Below are 17,397 nucleotides of genomic sequence, written 5' to 3'. Positions count from 1 at the left end.
AAATGGTATTAGAGTCATCTAGTGATTTATAAGAGATGCTCATGGCTAATAAATTCTACATTGATTATTTACTATGTAATTGAGCTTTATAAATAATTCTAAAAAAGTTTCAAATTAATTAATCATTTTGGGTGATAACACAGATATAACTAGCATTTTTTCTTGGTTCGTTACAACATTTGTGAGGTTTGAACAACGTAAATTTATGTCATAATGGAATTGGAGGGAATTTTTGGTATAACATGTAACAATAAAGATCTAAGTATCACAAGGTCATACTATTTGCAAGTAATGCTATACATTGCCCCCATCCCTCCCTCATATTCCTAAAACTTATGTGGCGTGGTTTTCCATAGCATTTTGTGCATAAAAATTATTATTTTTTGTTGGAGAAATCCTGCCACATAAGCTTTTGGGGGATTGGGGATGATTAATAAAATTACTCTACTATTCACACACAAGTTTCGTAGGAATTAAACATTTCGTGATTTAAAATTACATTTTTAATATCTAGCATTTTTTAAGCGTTTCAATATCTAAAACAGCTTAAATTGCATAATTTGAGAATCTACATTTTCTTTGAAAGTATAGAAGATCCTAGTTCAAAAGATCTACCCTCTTCAATTTAATACCTTTTGTGTAGAAAATTAAGGGTTTGCAATTTATTTACAACTTGCACCAAATCTTAGCTTTGGCATGTAGAACATTATCTAAGGAAATATTAATAAGATTAGTATTTTTCCCTTCTTTTTTTTTTTTTTGTTTCTAATTGAATAAGCAAAGGATTACATGAGAGGATACTTCTTACTCTTGAACCGAATAGAATGAGTAGATGATTCTAAAAACGAAAATGGGGTGAACTTTTCAACAACAAACCCAAAACAAATTAAAATAGTATGAAAATAATTACAAAAAATAAGAAATGGGTTAAACAAATGACTCGATTCTCTAAAGGGGCTGCACAAGACGGTTGCAAAAGCAAAATAAGCACAGATCAAAGCGAACCTAAGTCTCCACGGTAAGATCAAATCGTCTAAGAGCCGGGAGTAGACAGCAACTCACAAAATAAAAAAGCTGAAAAAATAAATAAATAAATAAATAAAAAAAAAAAAATGCAAAACATCCCAACAAAATCTACCAAGCCCAGCACGTGAAGACCCAAAAGATTCCGATGTGGGCTAAACTCGTCCCAAGGCCTACCAGTGTGAGAGCACTGACACGTCTTCCGAATACCGATGGCGGGAAAGCAAAACCCAGAACCCGCCCTAGAAAGTCAGTCAGTCACGCACAGAGCACAGAGATAGCAGAACGAAAGGAGAGAGAGAGAGAGATGGAGAAAGTGGTGCCTGAGGCGGAGGAACTGCCCAAGACTATCGTACGCCGGGTGGTAAAGGATAAGCTCTCCCACTGCTCCCCAGACGTCGACATGTCCATTCACAAAGACGCTCTCCTCGCCTTCTCCGAAAGCGCTCGCATCTTCATCCACTACCTCTCCGCCACGTAAGATCGCGCGCGCACACACACACCTAACAATCAAAAATTCAAGTATGAATTTGGCTCAAATCATTCGTGCTTGTGTAAAAGAGATTCTTAGGGTTCGATCATTTCGTGCAATGTTTTGCCTAAAATTTGTCAATTCGAACCCATCGATTTGTGAATTAATAATGCATTGGTTGTTTGGTGAGGCAGGGCGAATGACATATGTAGGGAATCGAAGAGGCAGACTATCAGTGCCAATGATGTATTGAAAGCGCTTGAAGACATCGAGTTTCCGGAGTTTGTTAAGCCTCTTACAGCCTCCCTTGATGGTTAGCAAATTTCTATATATTTTGATATTTTCATGTTCTGTTAGGATTGTTGAGATTATGAGATTTAGTGAAAAGTAATGAGAAAAATGGTTTATTTATGTGGTTCGACAGTTTGCCTACGTTCACAAGAGCGAGCGACTAATTTTGCTATGTCGAAAACGGTCAACGTTAAAACCCTAACCTGGTACATTGAAATTTCCAATATACTTTTACCGTACCACCGGGCTTCCTAGAGACCCATGTTACTTTCTTGTTCATTCAGAGTATGAGCCCCCATCTTTAATATGTTCTATGAATCTGTCTTCTTTCAACATGTGCAACATAAAGACACCTAACAAGGTTTTATTACTATTTCAAGTGGATAGGTGTTTGTTGTGTAATCCTTGGTGAGATAAGTTATCAAGTGTGATATATTACAGCTTTCTGGTCGAATTTCGTAATGGTTTCTTCATGTTTCTGTAATGAGCTGGATGTAATTTTTATTATTATTTATGTATTTTTATCTATGGGGGATATGATCAGTACTAAATTTTCTATTCACTTTCGGTCCTAGGGGCAAGTGTTAGGCAATTCCTCTATCTATTTATAGATGGTCCAAACTTTCACCCAATTTTGTTATAAACAAGGCCTGCGAAGAAGCTTGGGAGATTTGAATTGAATTTATGGTCTTAAAGGAAAAAACAAAAAAAAAAACAAAATAATTGCTACTCACTGTCAAGTATGGGTGCAGAGTTCAGAAAAGTATATATCGGAACTTCTCGCGGGTAATGGGAGATTGAGTTATGAAGGAATATTTAGGTTCGAGACTAAATGTCAATCGCTGCTCTCCCAAGTATCTCCTAATCAGCTCTCGCACAGAAAAGCATTTCAACAAGAAATTTGTGGTCTAACTTGTAGTAAAATGGTTTTTCTTACTGATTTTAGAAGGGGAATTGTGATTTTGAGTTCCTTGTAAATTCTTCTGCACTTCACTTTACAAAGTGGAGAACAGCTTGAGGAAGCAGGTAGGTTGAGCCATGAAGGCTTTAGAGCAAGTTTGGATTGCTCTCAGTGCATTGTTTCTGCAGAATTTCTTTGGAACTGTTCAGTTTTCAGTTAAGCTCGGTCTGTGTTTGTATGTGTAAATACAGCATGAGATACTGTCAAACTAGTAATTTTCTTTTAGGATTGTGAGTTGCAAGTCCAAGGCAGGGAGTTATTAATGCTACCTTCCTTGTTCACCAGCTCAATATTGTCTTGGTTTCTGCTTCGTTCTCATGTCGAATACATCACTCCAAGAAATGTCTTTGGTCTCGTTGGATGATATAATAAGGCATGGCAAGAAGCAGCAGTTATTGTGGATATAAACAGTATGGTATTCTCTTTTAATAAGACCAGTTTATATCCACAAAGTCAGTTTATATACTTATTAAAAAAAAACAGTATGGTCTTCTCTGTTTGATTTGCTGCTCTTGTTTTCAAAATTTTCTTCAGGTTATCCATTTCAGTCTGTTATTCAAGTGTTGTAAATGTAGTATCTATTTGCGCACAAGGATACCCCACCATTATATGCATGTATGTCATTTGTCCTGACAATCAATATACCTGCTAAAATCTGTTTGCATAGTAAATCCTTTGTTGCCCAGCTGTTTTCAAAATTTTGGATTCTTGCTTTATATATCTGTTCACATAAAGCCCATTTTATGAACTCTAATTCTGTTCTTATGATCTGTAAGCAGTTAAGGTGTATTACTATTGTTCATGCTTGGTGTACAGATCTTGAATGCCAGCAACTGTATCTGCATTAAATGATCATTTTAACATAAAAGATGATTGAAAAATGACAATATCCAGAAATTATGCTTAAGAGAGAGTTTGAAAGTTTTCAGAAAAGTTATTGGTAGCTGGATTTTGTTTTAGAAAGGTTTCATACAATGGCTAACTTCTCTTCTTTCTTCTTGGTTCCCTTATAGATTTTAGGCAGAATAATGCTGGAAAGAAGGCCAAAGCAGCGAAGGTAAAAGAAGTGAAAAAGAGGAAACTGGAAGAAGAGCAACCAGGTGGCGGTGGTGAAAGGGAAGAAGAAGAAGACCGGGATGGCTCTGGTGATGACTGAGCAAGAACACTGAATTTTACCTTATCAGAGAGGCAAAGATAAATTGCACTTCTATGTTTGTAGTTAATAGCTTATTAGCTTTAGTATGACCGCATCAACTATTTCATCAGCTTCTTTTTTATAACCAAACATGCCTTGATCTTAGTAATCAAGTGGACTATCAAAGTAAAAGCTCTATGACTGGAAAATATAACTGGACAAAAAGGGTTCAAAGAAAAAAAAGGAAAAGGGTTGTTTCGAGTCATGTTTGTGAAGTCCGAGACTGTAAATATAATTTTTGTGAGAATTGGAGCTTCTTCTATCGATTCTTTTTTTTAAAAAAAGAATAAAAATAATAATAACAAGGAGAAAAACGAGTTAATATAGGAAAATAAAATTTTTGTTTTGGGTCATGTGTGACAATTTATTTTTATTTTTTTTGTTTTTATATAGATGTATTAATCCTAATTACCCTCATGAATGAATGTCATTAAGAATTATGTACTATATATTGTTTGGTTATGTAACTGAGCTTTTCTCAATTAGCTCTCCAGCTTTTTAATTTTAGCAGTTAGGTCCATGAGATTTGAAGCGATATCAAATAGATCGATCTTATTTTGCTCCTTTTTTTTTTTTTTTTTTTTGTTTATAATAGAATACTTCTAAAATTCCTCTTGTAATCTTAAAGCAAAGAAATAAAAAACAAAAAATGAAGGCAATTGGACCTACCCACCTATATAACTAAGGGGGTGGAGGTGTGCCACCCCTCCCATTAAAAACGGGTGGCACTGGCATTTGTAGTAGCCTCGTTCAGGGAGGAAACGGCCCTCCGCCTCCTCCTTGGGGGCGGTATTCATCTTGTTTGCTAAGTTTTCTTTTCCTTTTCTTTCTTTTTTTTTTTTTTTTTTTTTTTTTAGCATCTTGTATCATTTTTTTGTTTGTTCTGCGATGAATTTTGATAGGTCAATAAAATTGGAAGAAAGAAGCTTATTAGCTTGCTTTGATGGATTACTTTTTAGATCTACGAAGCCTTGTAACGGGTTACGCGGACGGGATATAAGAAATTATCCGTCAAATGTGGGAAGATACGGGCGGCTTCCGCCTTTATAGGCTGGCAGACAGCTGTTCAAAATTGCCTTCAGTTTGGGGACAGTTTCGGTGGCAGTTTGGGGTTGTTATCCACCCATTAGGAGCAGTGTACAACCCTACAACGTCATCCAATCGACCTGCCTCACCACCAACCTTTGGGACACCATCTGCCGAAACCAAAATGTTGCCGTCAAACTGTCTATATCCTCACCACCGTCCCTCCCAACCACCTCAACAAGGAGATTAAGACGTGCTTTAGTTATAAGCAGCAGATAAAACCATTTCAATTGACCAAATTTTCTAGTCTCAACTAAACACCTAAAAATGAGGAAAACTTTTATGAAAACATTATATGTTAAAACAATTGGAGAATAAAAGTCAAAATGCATAAAGAGTTATTTTCCAAGATGGAAATTATAAACATTAAAAATAGTTCGATGAACTTTTTAGAGTGCTTTAGGTTGAAAAATGTTTTTTTTTTTAAACAATCGAGTATTTTGTGTCTTAGCTAAAACGCGTTACCAAACGAACCCTTAGTCTGTTTTTCTTTTAAGCGGGCAGACAAAGTTGTGGAAATTAAATATTACTTTCTAATAAACAGTACTATTTAAAAGCATTGGATTTAACCTCCTGCATTCTCTAGTTTTTGCTCTTTGTTTCACTTTGAACATCAAAAGGCCTTTTTTTTTTGTCCCTCTAATTTTTGGACGTTTTGTATATACCCTTCGAAACAGACTCCAGCCCTTCTCTGATGAACCCAAAAAAAATCAACAATAGGATAAAGCAGCTAACAAGATTGACTAGTAATGTTTGTAAAAATGACCGAGTGAAGTACAAGAATCGCTGTTAAACTCAAATATAGAACAATTATTTAGTCCAGACACGTTGTGATGTATGAACTTTGGTATTTGAGAGGGACAACTAATACGGGCGATACCTGCGCCCACCATCATTGCTGTGTCTTCCCCTACTAGAACTGCTACTACTCTTGCTGCCGCTGCCACTCCCACCACCACTACCACCCCTGCCACCACTTCTTGGATGTGAAGGTGGGGTATGTGGCTGTGCTCCTGCTCCTGGTTGTTGCCTGCAAAGATGAGAAGAAAAAGGCACAAAGAATTAGGATGTCATGTAAAGCAATCAATATTTCTCCATTTCTTTTTCCCATCTTGAAATCTACCATAGCAAGAATCTACAGAGTAATTCAGTCAATACATTGAATAACTTGTGTTATTTATACCAAGAACCATCTATTTTGCATTCCATAAGGAACTGAAAGGACAAAGGAAGTGAAGGGTAGACCTTATTGAGGCCAAGCCGTAAACAGCTGTGGTTAGACCTTATTTTGCATTCTATTTCGTAGCACATTAATCATATACAGTGGACGTTCATTAGAAAAATTAGCCTCCTTTTGGATTGTAGAAAGGAGAGTAGGTTATTCCAAATGTTAAAAAAGAAAATAATTTTAGCAATATGTTATTTTTCTTTCCTTCATTTTGTTCCTAGGATCCAATCCAAACAAGGCCTAGCATTTTCCATGAGGAAATAAACTAGCACAGACATAATCCTGGAGAACATCGGAGCCACAAGAAAAACGCCTTTCAGTCCAAGCTAAGTAGTAATTAACTGAAAGAACCAACTGGCCAACTGGTCCAGTTGGTCTTCACCATGCTGCTATACAAGTACTTGGCATCAAGAGGAAGATCATAGCAAAAGCAAAAGGATTGATGTTGAAACTCAAAAGAGCATTAGTTTATGGGTCCTAGAGACCCAAGAAAAATTTCCTACAAGTACTTGACATCAAGAGGAAGATCATAGCAAAAGCAAAAGGATTGATGTTGAAACTTAAAAGAGCATGAGTTTATGGGTCCAAGAGACCCAAGAAAAATTTCCTATTCTAAAATTTCTAATTTATGATGCCAAAATCTACATACAAGACTCTTTGAGTAACTCTTCATATGAGGACGCCAATGGGATCTGCCACAAATGGTACTTTCCCCTCCAATAAGAATGGGATGAAGGGTGACAACGTAAGTTCAAGATCAATTGAGTGCACGTGTAAGTAGCAACCCTACAATACCAGCCCTTAGTTATTGATACATTCTTTTAATCTTAATGGTTCATCTCATTTGAAATCAAATGCTAATAACATCGACTTTTACACAGACCAAAAACATAGGTATCCATCCACTATTGAATTCCAGATTATTGTCCAAAAAAGTATATATATGTCACTACAGCCGATAACTGTTGATATTGGATTTATATTTTAACAATCTCGCTCTTAACATGCATGCCAAATTTCATATAAGTAAATGCCATTGACCGTCTAACCAACAAACTGATCTATCGTGTGTGTGCATGTGTGTAAGAACAGTTAAATTAAATACTAGCTAGTTAACCAAATCCAATTAACCAGGCACCCGTTGGTCCATCATAGCCTAAGCAGACAAATCTAATTAGTAGCCTAAGCAGTGAGTCTCAATGGAAGCTAAGGCTGTCAAAATTGGACATGAGAGCAAGAATTTAGAAGAAAACATTTGTGGATGCATAATTAACAATGTAATATCTGAATAAGCCTGTTTGTAGCAAAAGATGTATGAATGTGCTTACAGAACATATCCAATCCGTCCATCCGGCAGAAGCATTGGCATCATTGCCAAGCCAGGAGGAGCTGGTGCCCTCCCATACATCATGGGCTGCAAGATATGCACATCTAAGTATCAGCACAAATCTAGAAATTATCACTAACAAATGTAAGTAAACAACATAAGTGAAATTTGTTGCGGTGGCATTCTATAGCAAAGCATATATAAGATGAGCTCAATTTATTCAATTTTTATGTTAAGTAATTCATGAACAAAATATATATTTAAGCATTGACTAATATACATTGGAAAAAGATTCTGGAATGCCCTTGGTTCTAGGGTATCACAAAGACTACAAATACGTGCTTTGAATAAAAAAGAGGGATCCACCTTGATGATCCCTCTCCGTTCCCTCATCGCTCTTATTCTCGTTTCTTCATTTCCCAAATCTTCATCATAAGACGCCCCCGGGTATACAAGAAATATACAAGAGAAAACACTAGAAGGAGAAAATAGAACAAGAAAATCATGATAACTAATCACCAAATGAGAAACCAAAGTAATTGTCCAAAAATACAAAATTTTGAAGAAAAAATACTTAATCTCCTTCAATGTCCTCTCACGGTTCTCAAAACTTTGTTATTCATTTTCCTCCATAGACACCACAAAAAACACGAATGCACCATCTTCCACACAGTAGAACTCCGAGTGCTATTGGCAATCCACTAACAAGCATACAAGTTGACTACTTGTCTAGACATAACCCAAGATAACCCAAATCGACTGAAGAAAACATTCCATAAGGCACTGGCGACCTCACAATGGAATAGAAGATGTCCACAAACTCCCCATTCCTTTTACACATATAACACTATCAACCACAATGATATGCCATTTCCTATGATTGTCCATGGTAAGGATCTTTTCTAAGGCCGCTGATCAAGCAAAAAATGCCACTTTCATAGAAACTTTAATCTGCCAAACACTCTTCTAAGGGAAAAGAAACCCAACATTACAACCCAAGACACTATAGAAGGATCTTACATCGAACAACCCTCTTTTGAAAGGGACCCACCAAAGCTTGCCTTCATCTTCCCATCTCACTCTGACGGAATACAACACCCTAAAGAATGAGGCCAAGACATCCACCTCCCAATCACGAGCAGCTCTAACGAAGCTTATGTTCCACTGATTGGATCCACCAGAATGCTCCAAGTGAGCAGCAACAAAAGCATCATTCGCTCAAGCAATAATACCATATAAACTGGAAAGGCTTCCTATAGAGTCATATCCCCACACCACAGATCATGCCAGAACCTATAACATAGAAGCCCTCTCCCACCTCAAATTCGGTATGACTTGAAAACTTTCCCCAACCTCTCCTAATATTCTTACATAACCCCCCACCCCATACGCCCCTAGACACTCATTGGAACACCACCCACGCCACGAACTGCCAAATTTAGAGTCTACAACTCTCCACAAGACCTCTCTCTCATGCCCTTAGTGCCATAGCCATTTTCCGAACAGAGCGCGATAGAACATCGACAAATTTCGAACCCCCAACCCTCCCTCAAAGACAGGAGAACAAACTTTGGTCCAACTTACCAGGTGATATTTGTACTCATCGTCTAGCCCACCCCATAAGAAATCACATTGAAGCTTCTCAATACAGTTTGCAACACCACTAGGGAGAGGAAAGAGGGGAATAAAATATGTAGGCAAATTGGAAAGAGTATTGTTAATATGGGTAACCCTATCACCCTTAGACAAACACATCTTTTCCAACTAGCCAACCGACACTCTATATTTTCAATAATGTCGTCCCAAATAGACTTAGCATTATAGGATGCCTCCACCAAGAGACCAAGATACTTCAAAGGCAAAGAGGAAACCCCACAACCCAAAAGAAGCTAAAGCATGAAAGCTCATGAACAAGGTGCAGGAAGGATATCATCTACATAAATATTCATCTGATAAAAACGAAAACACATAGATGAGTGAAGTAACACATTTAAACATTACTCACCTGTGCAAAACCTGCAGCACCATATCCTGCACCAAGAGCACCATAGGCACTGCCGACCAAACCATAACCTGCACGAGGGGGATAACTTGGAAGCAATCCTGACTTCTGTGAATTTGACCCTCCAGACTTTTGATCTGCCTGTGGTTTTGCAAGAGAACACTCCAAAACTTGGCCTGAAATCAAAACAATCCCAAGCAACAGGTGTGACTAATTTAATTGTATTCAGAAAAGAAACACGCACTAAGAAACTAAAGCAATGATCACCATCTAGTTCGTATTTTTCTGTATTCTTTAGTGCCTTCATAGCACTTGACCTCTCTGCAAAATGAACAAAACCAATTCTACTTTTTTCTTGTCCAGATTTTGCTGGTGGCAGAACCACTTTTGTAATTTTCCCATGATGTTCAAACAGCTTCTTTAACTGGTCTTGGGATACATTCTTTGGTAAATTCTTCACATATACAGCCTTCACCTGTATGAGACAAGGTTAAGTTTTTCAAGAGCAAGGCCCTAACAATAAACTGCAACAAAATCAATAACAACCACTTGGTCAATAAAACTAGTTTAAAACGATAAGAGAATAAGGCCAGATGTATTCGAACAACTAATCAAAGAAAATCATGTGAACCAGGCACGAATCATTGGTAATACAATACTATGTATGTGATCCCATTAGAGTCACCTCATCAAGTTCATCATCAGGGTTATCAAAAACATCAAGGGGAAAATAACCAGTTGATTGACTAGTCTAATTTATCAGGCATCAATTCCTTGTTCTTTTCCCAACTGTGTATTTATAGAAAGCAACAATGTCATTGCATGTAACTCCTACAGCTCTAATGAACAATAACATCTTCATTTCCTACAGCACACTGAGATGGCCACCACTTGTAGAACATTATCCAAAACCCAAAACCCAAAAAGTAAAATAAAAAAAAAAAATTAAAAAAAAAATAGAGAGAGAGAGAGAGAGAGAGAGAGAGAGAGAAGAAACTTTTGTAGCATTTGCCATTCACAAACATCAAAACATTGACAATGACATTAACATTCCTGTTACATAAACTGCCATAGATGGTCCTCAGACTTGGACAATACAGGAAGCTATTAATGTTTATAAAGAAAGAAAAAGAAAAAAGAAAAACAAAACAACTAAAAAAGACCTGTGAAGCAGCAGAAGAATCAGCATTTTTGGGGTCAGCCCAGCTCACAGTTGGAGCATTATCACCTAGCTTAAATTTTGGGTTCATCATCTTCTGCCTCGAATACTCAGCACACACATGGTTATAGTAGTCAACAAAAGCAAAGCCCCGGTTATTGCTTGTGTTCTTTATGTCCTGTCACCAAGAGTTCAATAAAATGAGTGCAAGACACTTGTAACCCAAATAAAGTTCCAAACCACTAGCTGTGGTAAAACATTAGTTTTTTAGCACTGAGAATTTAGAAAATAAACAAAAAGAACAAAAATGAAAATAAAGACAATTACAACTATCATAAAGATGCATAACTAGTTCACACTGACCTTAACCAGATCCACAGCAGTAACTCCAGGCCCAATATCTGTGACAACTTTCCTTAGATCCCCCTCTCCCCAGCTTCTAGGAACATTACCGATGAACAAACGGTGCTTTGCTTGAGATGTTGAACATTTTATTTTTTTACCCTGGGAGAGAGAGAGAGAGAGAGAGAGAGAGAGTGTGTACACAAAAGCATCTTACAATTGCAGCGTACATAAATAATAGCAAACAGCCCTAAGCAAATGTTAAAAGAACACAAATAAAGGTCTAAGAATGACTTATCTTAATCTTTTAGCCATCTATTGTATTTTAAGTTAAATTCAATAACTTTCCTTCCAGTTATGTGGAGAATAGGCAACAACAAATTGGTGCACAAGAACTTATGTTACCTTAAATTCAGTATTATTCAGCTCATCAATGGCTTTAGAAGCTAATTCTGCACTTCTAAAGGTCACAAATGCAAAGCCCTTGTTCTCACCTGAATCTTTGCCTTTCATAATTCGAACCTGTTGTCACAGAACATTATGTTACTGGAATAATCTTTAGAACGGCACACTAAAGGTTACTTTATATATAGAAATGAAGCTAACCTCTGTAACTTCTCCTACAGATTCACAAAATACCCTCAAATCCTCGTCTGAAGCATCATGGGGAATGCCACCTATATATACTTCAGAACCATGCGGAGGAAGGGTAAGAAGTTCAGCATGTTTGTTCTTCTCATCCTCATCTTCAAACTTTATCTCATCACCAACAAGGCTTTTCTGCGCATCAGCTCCATTGGCATTATCAGAATCCTCCTCTTCTACTTCTTCCACCTCCTCTTCTTCTTCTTCCACCTCTTCTTCAATTTCTTCAACTTCCTCTTCTTCCTCTACTTCTTCATACTCAACCTCTTCCTCCATCTCCTCCTCCTCAGGATCATTGTCTTCATCAAGGTCAACCTTCTCTTCAGACTCTACTGACTTTTCAGGCTCACTTGGCTTTGCAGGTTCAACTGGCTTAGCAGCAGATAATGCAGTTGCCTTTGTCCGTGGCATCTTACGTATCTTACGAAACAAGCTTGCAGGCAACTGTGAAGAAGGCACAGAGGCCAGAAGAATTCATGGGAAGAAGTATACATATATTCGAAAGGAGGAAACAAAATGAAAGGCCATAAGGAATAGCAGAGTATGAACTCCATTGTTTTTGGTCAAAAGGGTATGAATTTCAACTGAACACATGTGACTAGATAAGACTCAAAGGGGGTTGCAATGTGAAAGACTTTTACCAATGGGATAAAGATAACATTAGTAGCAGCACTAACAAAGAGCGGTAAAAGAGATTTCTGAATGATACTTTTAAGGATCGTGAAGGTGGTGCAAAATATCAAATATTGAATTTCTTGAATCAGAATAAGACTGCTGTAGAAAAACATACAGGAAAAAAAAGCCTTTCACTATCTTCATTCAGAGGGTGTATAGAACCCCAATAGAATCTAAGAATAACAGAGAAGCAGCAAATAAGAAGTAAAGGAAATAAATTATGGATACTAGATTTATATACGGAAATAATTATACCGCTTCATGGTAACCCAAGGTGACACAACAAATCTAAAGAAGTTTCCAGGGTTTTGCTTAAGATATAAAAGGAATGAGACTGCTGAAACAAAAAGGATAAGAAAGACACAAAAATTGTCTAATCTCAGAAAACAATATCAGTTCCAAATAAACATACCGATTTGTGTACCTTCCTGCAGTAAATTTACACAAAAAATCTGAGATCAGGTATTTGGGATGAACATTACAGAAATGTTTAACATAACCAGTATACAGTGAAAAATAAAAATAAAAACAGCCTTCATGGAATATTCCCCAAGATATGTGTAACTAACCCATTATTTAGACTATCGGTCTTACTTTAAATGTTACAGGGGAGAAGGGTGTTGTTAGGGGGCTGCAACATAGGCGGACGAGGGTAGGTCTATTTCCTCCACTGTGGTTGAATTTATTTCACATACAAAAAAGTTAATCGAGTTGATTTTCATTTGTGGATTTCTTATGCATTTGTATTAAAGGAAAAAATTGACCTGGCACAAAATAACCATGGCAATTTTACCTGTAAGAAACAGTATAAGAAGAGATTAAGAGCACATAATAACCATGGCAATTTTTCCTTCAATTTTACTTATTAAAAAAAAAAAATCCTTCTATTTTCAATTCCTAATGAACTGGAAAAGGAATTCAACCTACCCAAAAAGTAAACAAACTACAATATTTGGAACACCGACAAAAGCACGGAAATCAGAATCAAACAATTACAACACCAATCACTTCTGGAGCTCTTCACAGGAGGTCAAAGTTTTTGCATCACCCACCTCAAAAAAAAAAACACACACACCAAACAAAACCAAAAAAAAAAAAAAAAAAAAAGAGTCCAAACTTTGGCAAACCTAGTTGATATGCTCAAAAACCCAACGCATATCTAATGAAACTACGCACAATTAGCCTTCACTTTCAATAAACCACAGAAAAAACATCATACCACCATGACAATCACATTCCCATAAATCAAACAAATACGAAAAATAAATAACAAATGTAAAAAGAAATTTACTTTACAAGGCTGTTCTAGAAGACCACATTTGAGTAAGAATTGTAGATAGATAGAGAGAGAGAGAGAGAGAGAGAGAGAGTACCGAGAAGCAGAAGCTATCTGCGGAGACAATTTTTCGCTGTAAAAGTTAGAAGAGCGAAGTGAAAGCGAAATTCGTACTGAAATGCGCGATCCAATTGTCGGGACGTTGTAAATGGAAGAATTATTGCACTGCTTCTTTTATGGGTTTAGGAACCCTAGACTAAAGAAAAGAGTAGAGTAGTCGAAGTTTCTGTAAATATCCAATTATGATGGAGGGGATTCTACCAATTACACAGATTCTAATTTCATATTACCAAATGACCATCTGCCTTTAGAGAATACATTCGGATGCGAGGGTAGAGATGGAATTCGGATTTCATGACTGAGCAAGAATCTAGATTTTCTTTGTTTCCTTTTTGCCGATAAGCATTAACTTAATTACAATAACTTCTAATATTTTTTTAAGCATTGAAAATTGTAGTAACATGTGTTTTTAGGGGTGATACGCCTTTTCTTATAAGTCATTATAAACTGGTGTGATATTTTACGTGACATTTATTACATCAATTATTAAATAATTACTTATTATGTTTTATTGTTTGATTTTTTTTCCCCTCTTAAAATATTGGCAATTAAGTTTTTCTTAGTAGAAGTCGGCCACCTCCTTTTGAGGCTCTCCTCCGCCTCGTATGGTTGTTATGAGGGAAGAGGTATGGCGTTGTTTCCCTTCCTCCTTCTCATCTTCTCTCTTTCCATTTTACATCATTTTTTCTTGTTTTCATGCTTTAGCAGCTTTATCGGCTCCTCTTCCATCGTTGTTCATCTCCGCACCATCTCTACCGCAAATTGTCCGGTTTCAACCTCTTCCAGCTGCTCTCAGCCTCATTTCTGCCTCATTTTTGAATTTTTTGGATTTGGTTTTTCAAAATCAAATTTGTTAACTTCAGGAAAGTCCACCCTCGAACGCACCACTCTACCTTATTCCTGGGCCTCTCTGCATTCCACCACCACTAGCCATGTCTCCGTCCAATAAACACGCATCGACGCATGGACAACCCTATGTTGCGTGTGACACCTCGGCTCCTCTCTTCTGCTGTCTCTCGCCGTTGTTGTCCGTTTCCTATGGTGGTCCCCCTCCCTCCCGACCTCCAGTGTCAGCTTGTGGTCTTCACACGCTGACTAGTGGTTTAAACGCGCCAGCCTATAACCGTGTCCTCGTCGCCATCCTTCACCTTGCCCTTCACCAGTGTTACTATCCTTGTGGAATTTTTTGCCTTTTTTTTTCCCTGTATTTTTCTATTCTCTATGTTTTTTGTAGCTAATTGTTTCCTTGGTTGTATTTGGGTTATTCATGTGCTAGAGACTTTGTCTTTGTGCTGACCTCTTTTTCTTCTTTTAACAGTGTTATTCCGCTCTCAACCGACTTCTGACGATCATGTTTTGTTACCCTCAGCCTACTGCTGATAGCCGTGTTGTTAAACCTATAGAGGTTTTAGTATGGTTGAAGGGTATTTTGAGGATAATGTCATTGTTTGAATCCTTGCATTGGGGATTGGGATAGGGTTGAAGGGTCTCGAGCTAGTTCATGCTGTTGTCCGTCCCCTGCTAGTCCATAATTTGTTCTGTTTACGGAACTTTGCGTACTTTAATTGCCTTATTTGGCGGCCCTAGTTCATCTGGTGGGTCGGGTAATTTATTTGACACATTTCTAACTATTCTAAGGATGATTTTGTCACTTTTATTTTTTATTGTCTTGTAATTTTTCCCTTTCCTCATTTTCCCGCATTGAATAATAATAATTAAAAAAAAAAATTTACATGACATTGTCACGAAGTAGGGTGTGATATCAGTTTTTTATTTTTATTTTTTTAATAAGTGAGAATTTATTGAAAAAATTTAACAAAAGTAAAAGCGCTGCAAGCAACGCAAATAATAATAATAATAATAATAAGGAGAAGAAGGAGGCCGAAGGCAAATCATTCAAAAAAAAGAAAAAAAAAAACCTTAAAAAAAAAGGCAAAAAAGCCCGTAAAAAAATATTTCGATAGTAAAGCTCCAAAACATAGCCAGAGCTCTATTAACACCGATTGACTTTGATTCTAACCTAACAGATTTTATAAAGAAAAAGGTTTATCCAAATTAGATTCAATAATTTCTTGGACCAGATCTACTAAGTTGACATTTATCCAAAATAATGTAATTCTTATACATTTTTTAATAGAAAAAATACACTTGAAAATTATATATATTTTGAATAAATGCCAGTATTATAGATTAAATTAAAAAGAAAAAGAAAATCCTCCAACCCAATTAAAAAAAAAAAAAAAAAAATTAAACATAAAAACGTTGGATGTATGCCTTTTCTATCTAATCTAGAGTTAATACAACTTTTTTATGCTTAGGAAATTTGGAATGTACGTGGGGGCTAGTGGCTATTCAATAGCCTCAGCCTACTCCGTATAAAAACGTTGGATGGAATTGTAATTTGAATGTCCTTTCTATCTAATCATAGAGTTAACAGAATTTTTTATTTTTTATTTTTATTATTTTTTTTTTTTAAAAGTATGCTTGGAAAATTTGGAATGTACGTGGGGCCATTCACTAGCTTCAGACTGCTTCATAAAGTTGTTTGACATCAAAACAAAACAAAACAAACTTTGTATCATTATTCATTTTTGTTAAAAGAATTAAATAAAAATATGTGTCTTGACCCCCTAATCATGGAACAAATAGATTTTTTAAGCTTCTTTGGAAATGTATGTCCGTTAGTAGATCTGTGGATGCCAACCAAATGAGCTGGCAATGTTGTTTTTAGTGTCTAATCACTTTTACATAACAATAATAATAACAATGATAAAGAATGATACCGATTTATCTTTATTATATTTATTCATATTGATTGGCGTGATGTATTTAAAGTAATTTTTATTTTATTTTTTAAAAATGACTGACATTAAAAGTCACTTAAAATAGGTTATATTAACCAATATAAAATGAGTGTGAAGAATAGCATTCTCTAACACAATATGAAATGTGGAAATGAGAATATTACTCTACCGGTTTAACTTGGTTATCAAAAAAGAAAAAACATATTGTACTTTGGCAAATAGATTTAGATCTCTGAAATCGGTCAGAGAGTCAGAGAGAAGAGTACGAGTCTTGGGATGCCTGAGACTGGGTAAGTCTCAGGATTGCTTGGGGTGTGGAGCCAACCTATTTGGACATTCCGGAATTTGCAGCCCCCTCTTATTCCCTAGCCAAATCCTTTGGAATTTAAGTAGGAAATCCCGGTCATTGACAAATACCTTATTCTTATTTGGTTTATACATCTAGAAAGATTTATAATTAGAGTCCGTCTGAGTTTGCGATTTTAAAATGTGCAATTTGAACAATGTGATTTTTAAAAACAAAATTAAGTGTTTAACAAAATCGTAATTTAACCTTCAAAATCGCTAGTGACTTCTAATCTTTAAAATTGTGCGTTTTTCAAAAAACACTCAATTGCCTACGATTTGAAAACACATATTTTTTCTTTTCAAATTGTAATTTTAAAAAACGCAATCCCAAAAAATTCATTTTCTGCGTTTTAATTTCAAATCATACTCGTTATCCACAAAATTGCAAAATCAAACAGACTCTTAAGGTTTTATTTCCATCATGAATTATGACTACGATTTTC

The 17,397-nt window shown here is 36.2% G+C and overlaps 2 protein-coding genes across 4 annotated transcripts; one reads left to right on the top strand and one right to left on the bottom strand.

Moving 5' to 3' along the window:
- Positions 1 to 1,140: 1,140 nt before the first annotated feature.
- LOC133878093 (DNA polymerase II subunit B4) lies at positions 1,141 to 4,189 on the top strand. Its single transcript, XM_062316590.1, has 3 exons — positions 1,141 to 1,500; positions 1,690 to 1,808; positions 3,761 to 4,189. Exons 1-3 carry the CDS (start codon positions 1,172 to 1,174, stop codon positions 3,901 to 3,903), a joined length of 591 nt encoding a protein of 196 aa, XP_062172574.1. The 5' UTR covers positions 1,141 to 1,171; the 3' UTR covers positions 3,904 to 4,189.
- Positions 4,190 to 5,750: 1,561 nt separating this feature from the next.
- On the bottom strand, positions 5,751 to 14,009 carry LOC133877566 (heterogeneous nuclear ribonucleoprotein Q-like). Of its 3 annotated transcripts, XM_062315921.1 has the most exons (10): positions 13,780 to 14,009; positions 12,819 to 12,834; positions 11,693 to 12,175; positions 11,492 to 11,608; positions 11,108 to 11,248; positions 10,749 to 10,922; positions 9,853 to 10,060; positions 9,589 to 9,761; positions 7,585 to 7,670; positions 5,751 to 6,058 (listed from the first exon to the last, which is right to left on the bottom strand). In XM_062315921.1, exons 3-10 carry the CDS (start codon positions 12,140 to 12,142, stop codon positions 5,893 to 5,895), a joined length of 1,515 nt encoding a protein of 504 aa, XP_062171905.1. In that variant the 5' UTR covers positions 12,143 to 12,175; positions 12,819 to 12,834; positions 13,780 to 14,009; the 3' UTR covers positions 5,751 to 5,892. The 3 variants fall into 3 exon arrangements, with proteins under 3 accessions (XP_062171905.1, XP_062171906.1, XP_062171907.1); XM_062315922.1 differs by lacking the exon at positions 12,819 to 12,834; XM_062315923.1 differs by lacking the exons at positions 12,819 to 12,834; positions 13,780 to 14,009 and having other exon boundaries at positions 11,693 to 12,769.
- Positions 14,010 to 17,397: the final 3,388 nt, after the last annotated feature.

The sequence above is a fragment of the Alnus glutinosa genome, chromosome 9, assembly GCF_958979055.1.
Source record: "Alnus glutinosa chromosome 9, dhAlnGlut1.1, whole genome shotgun sequence".
NCBI lineage: Eukaryota > Viridiplantae > Streptophyta > Magnoliopsida > Fagales > Betulaceae > Alnus > Alnus glutinosa.
This window is presented reverse-complemented; position numbering and strand designations above follow the sequence as displayed.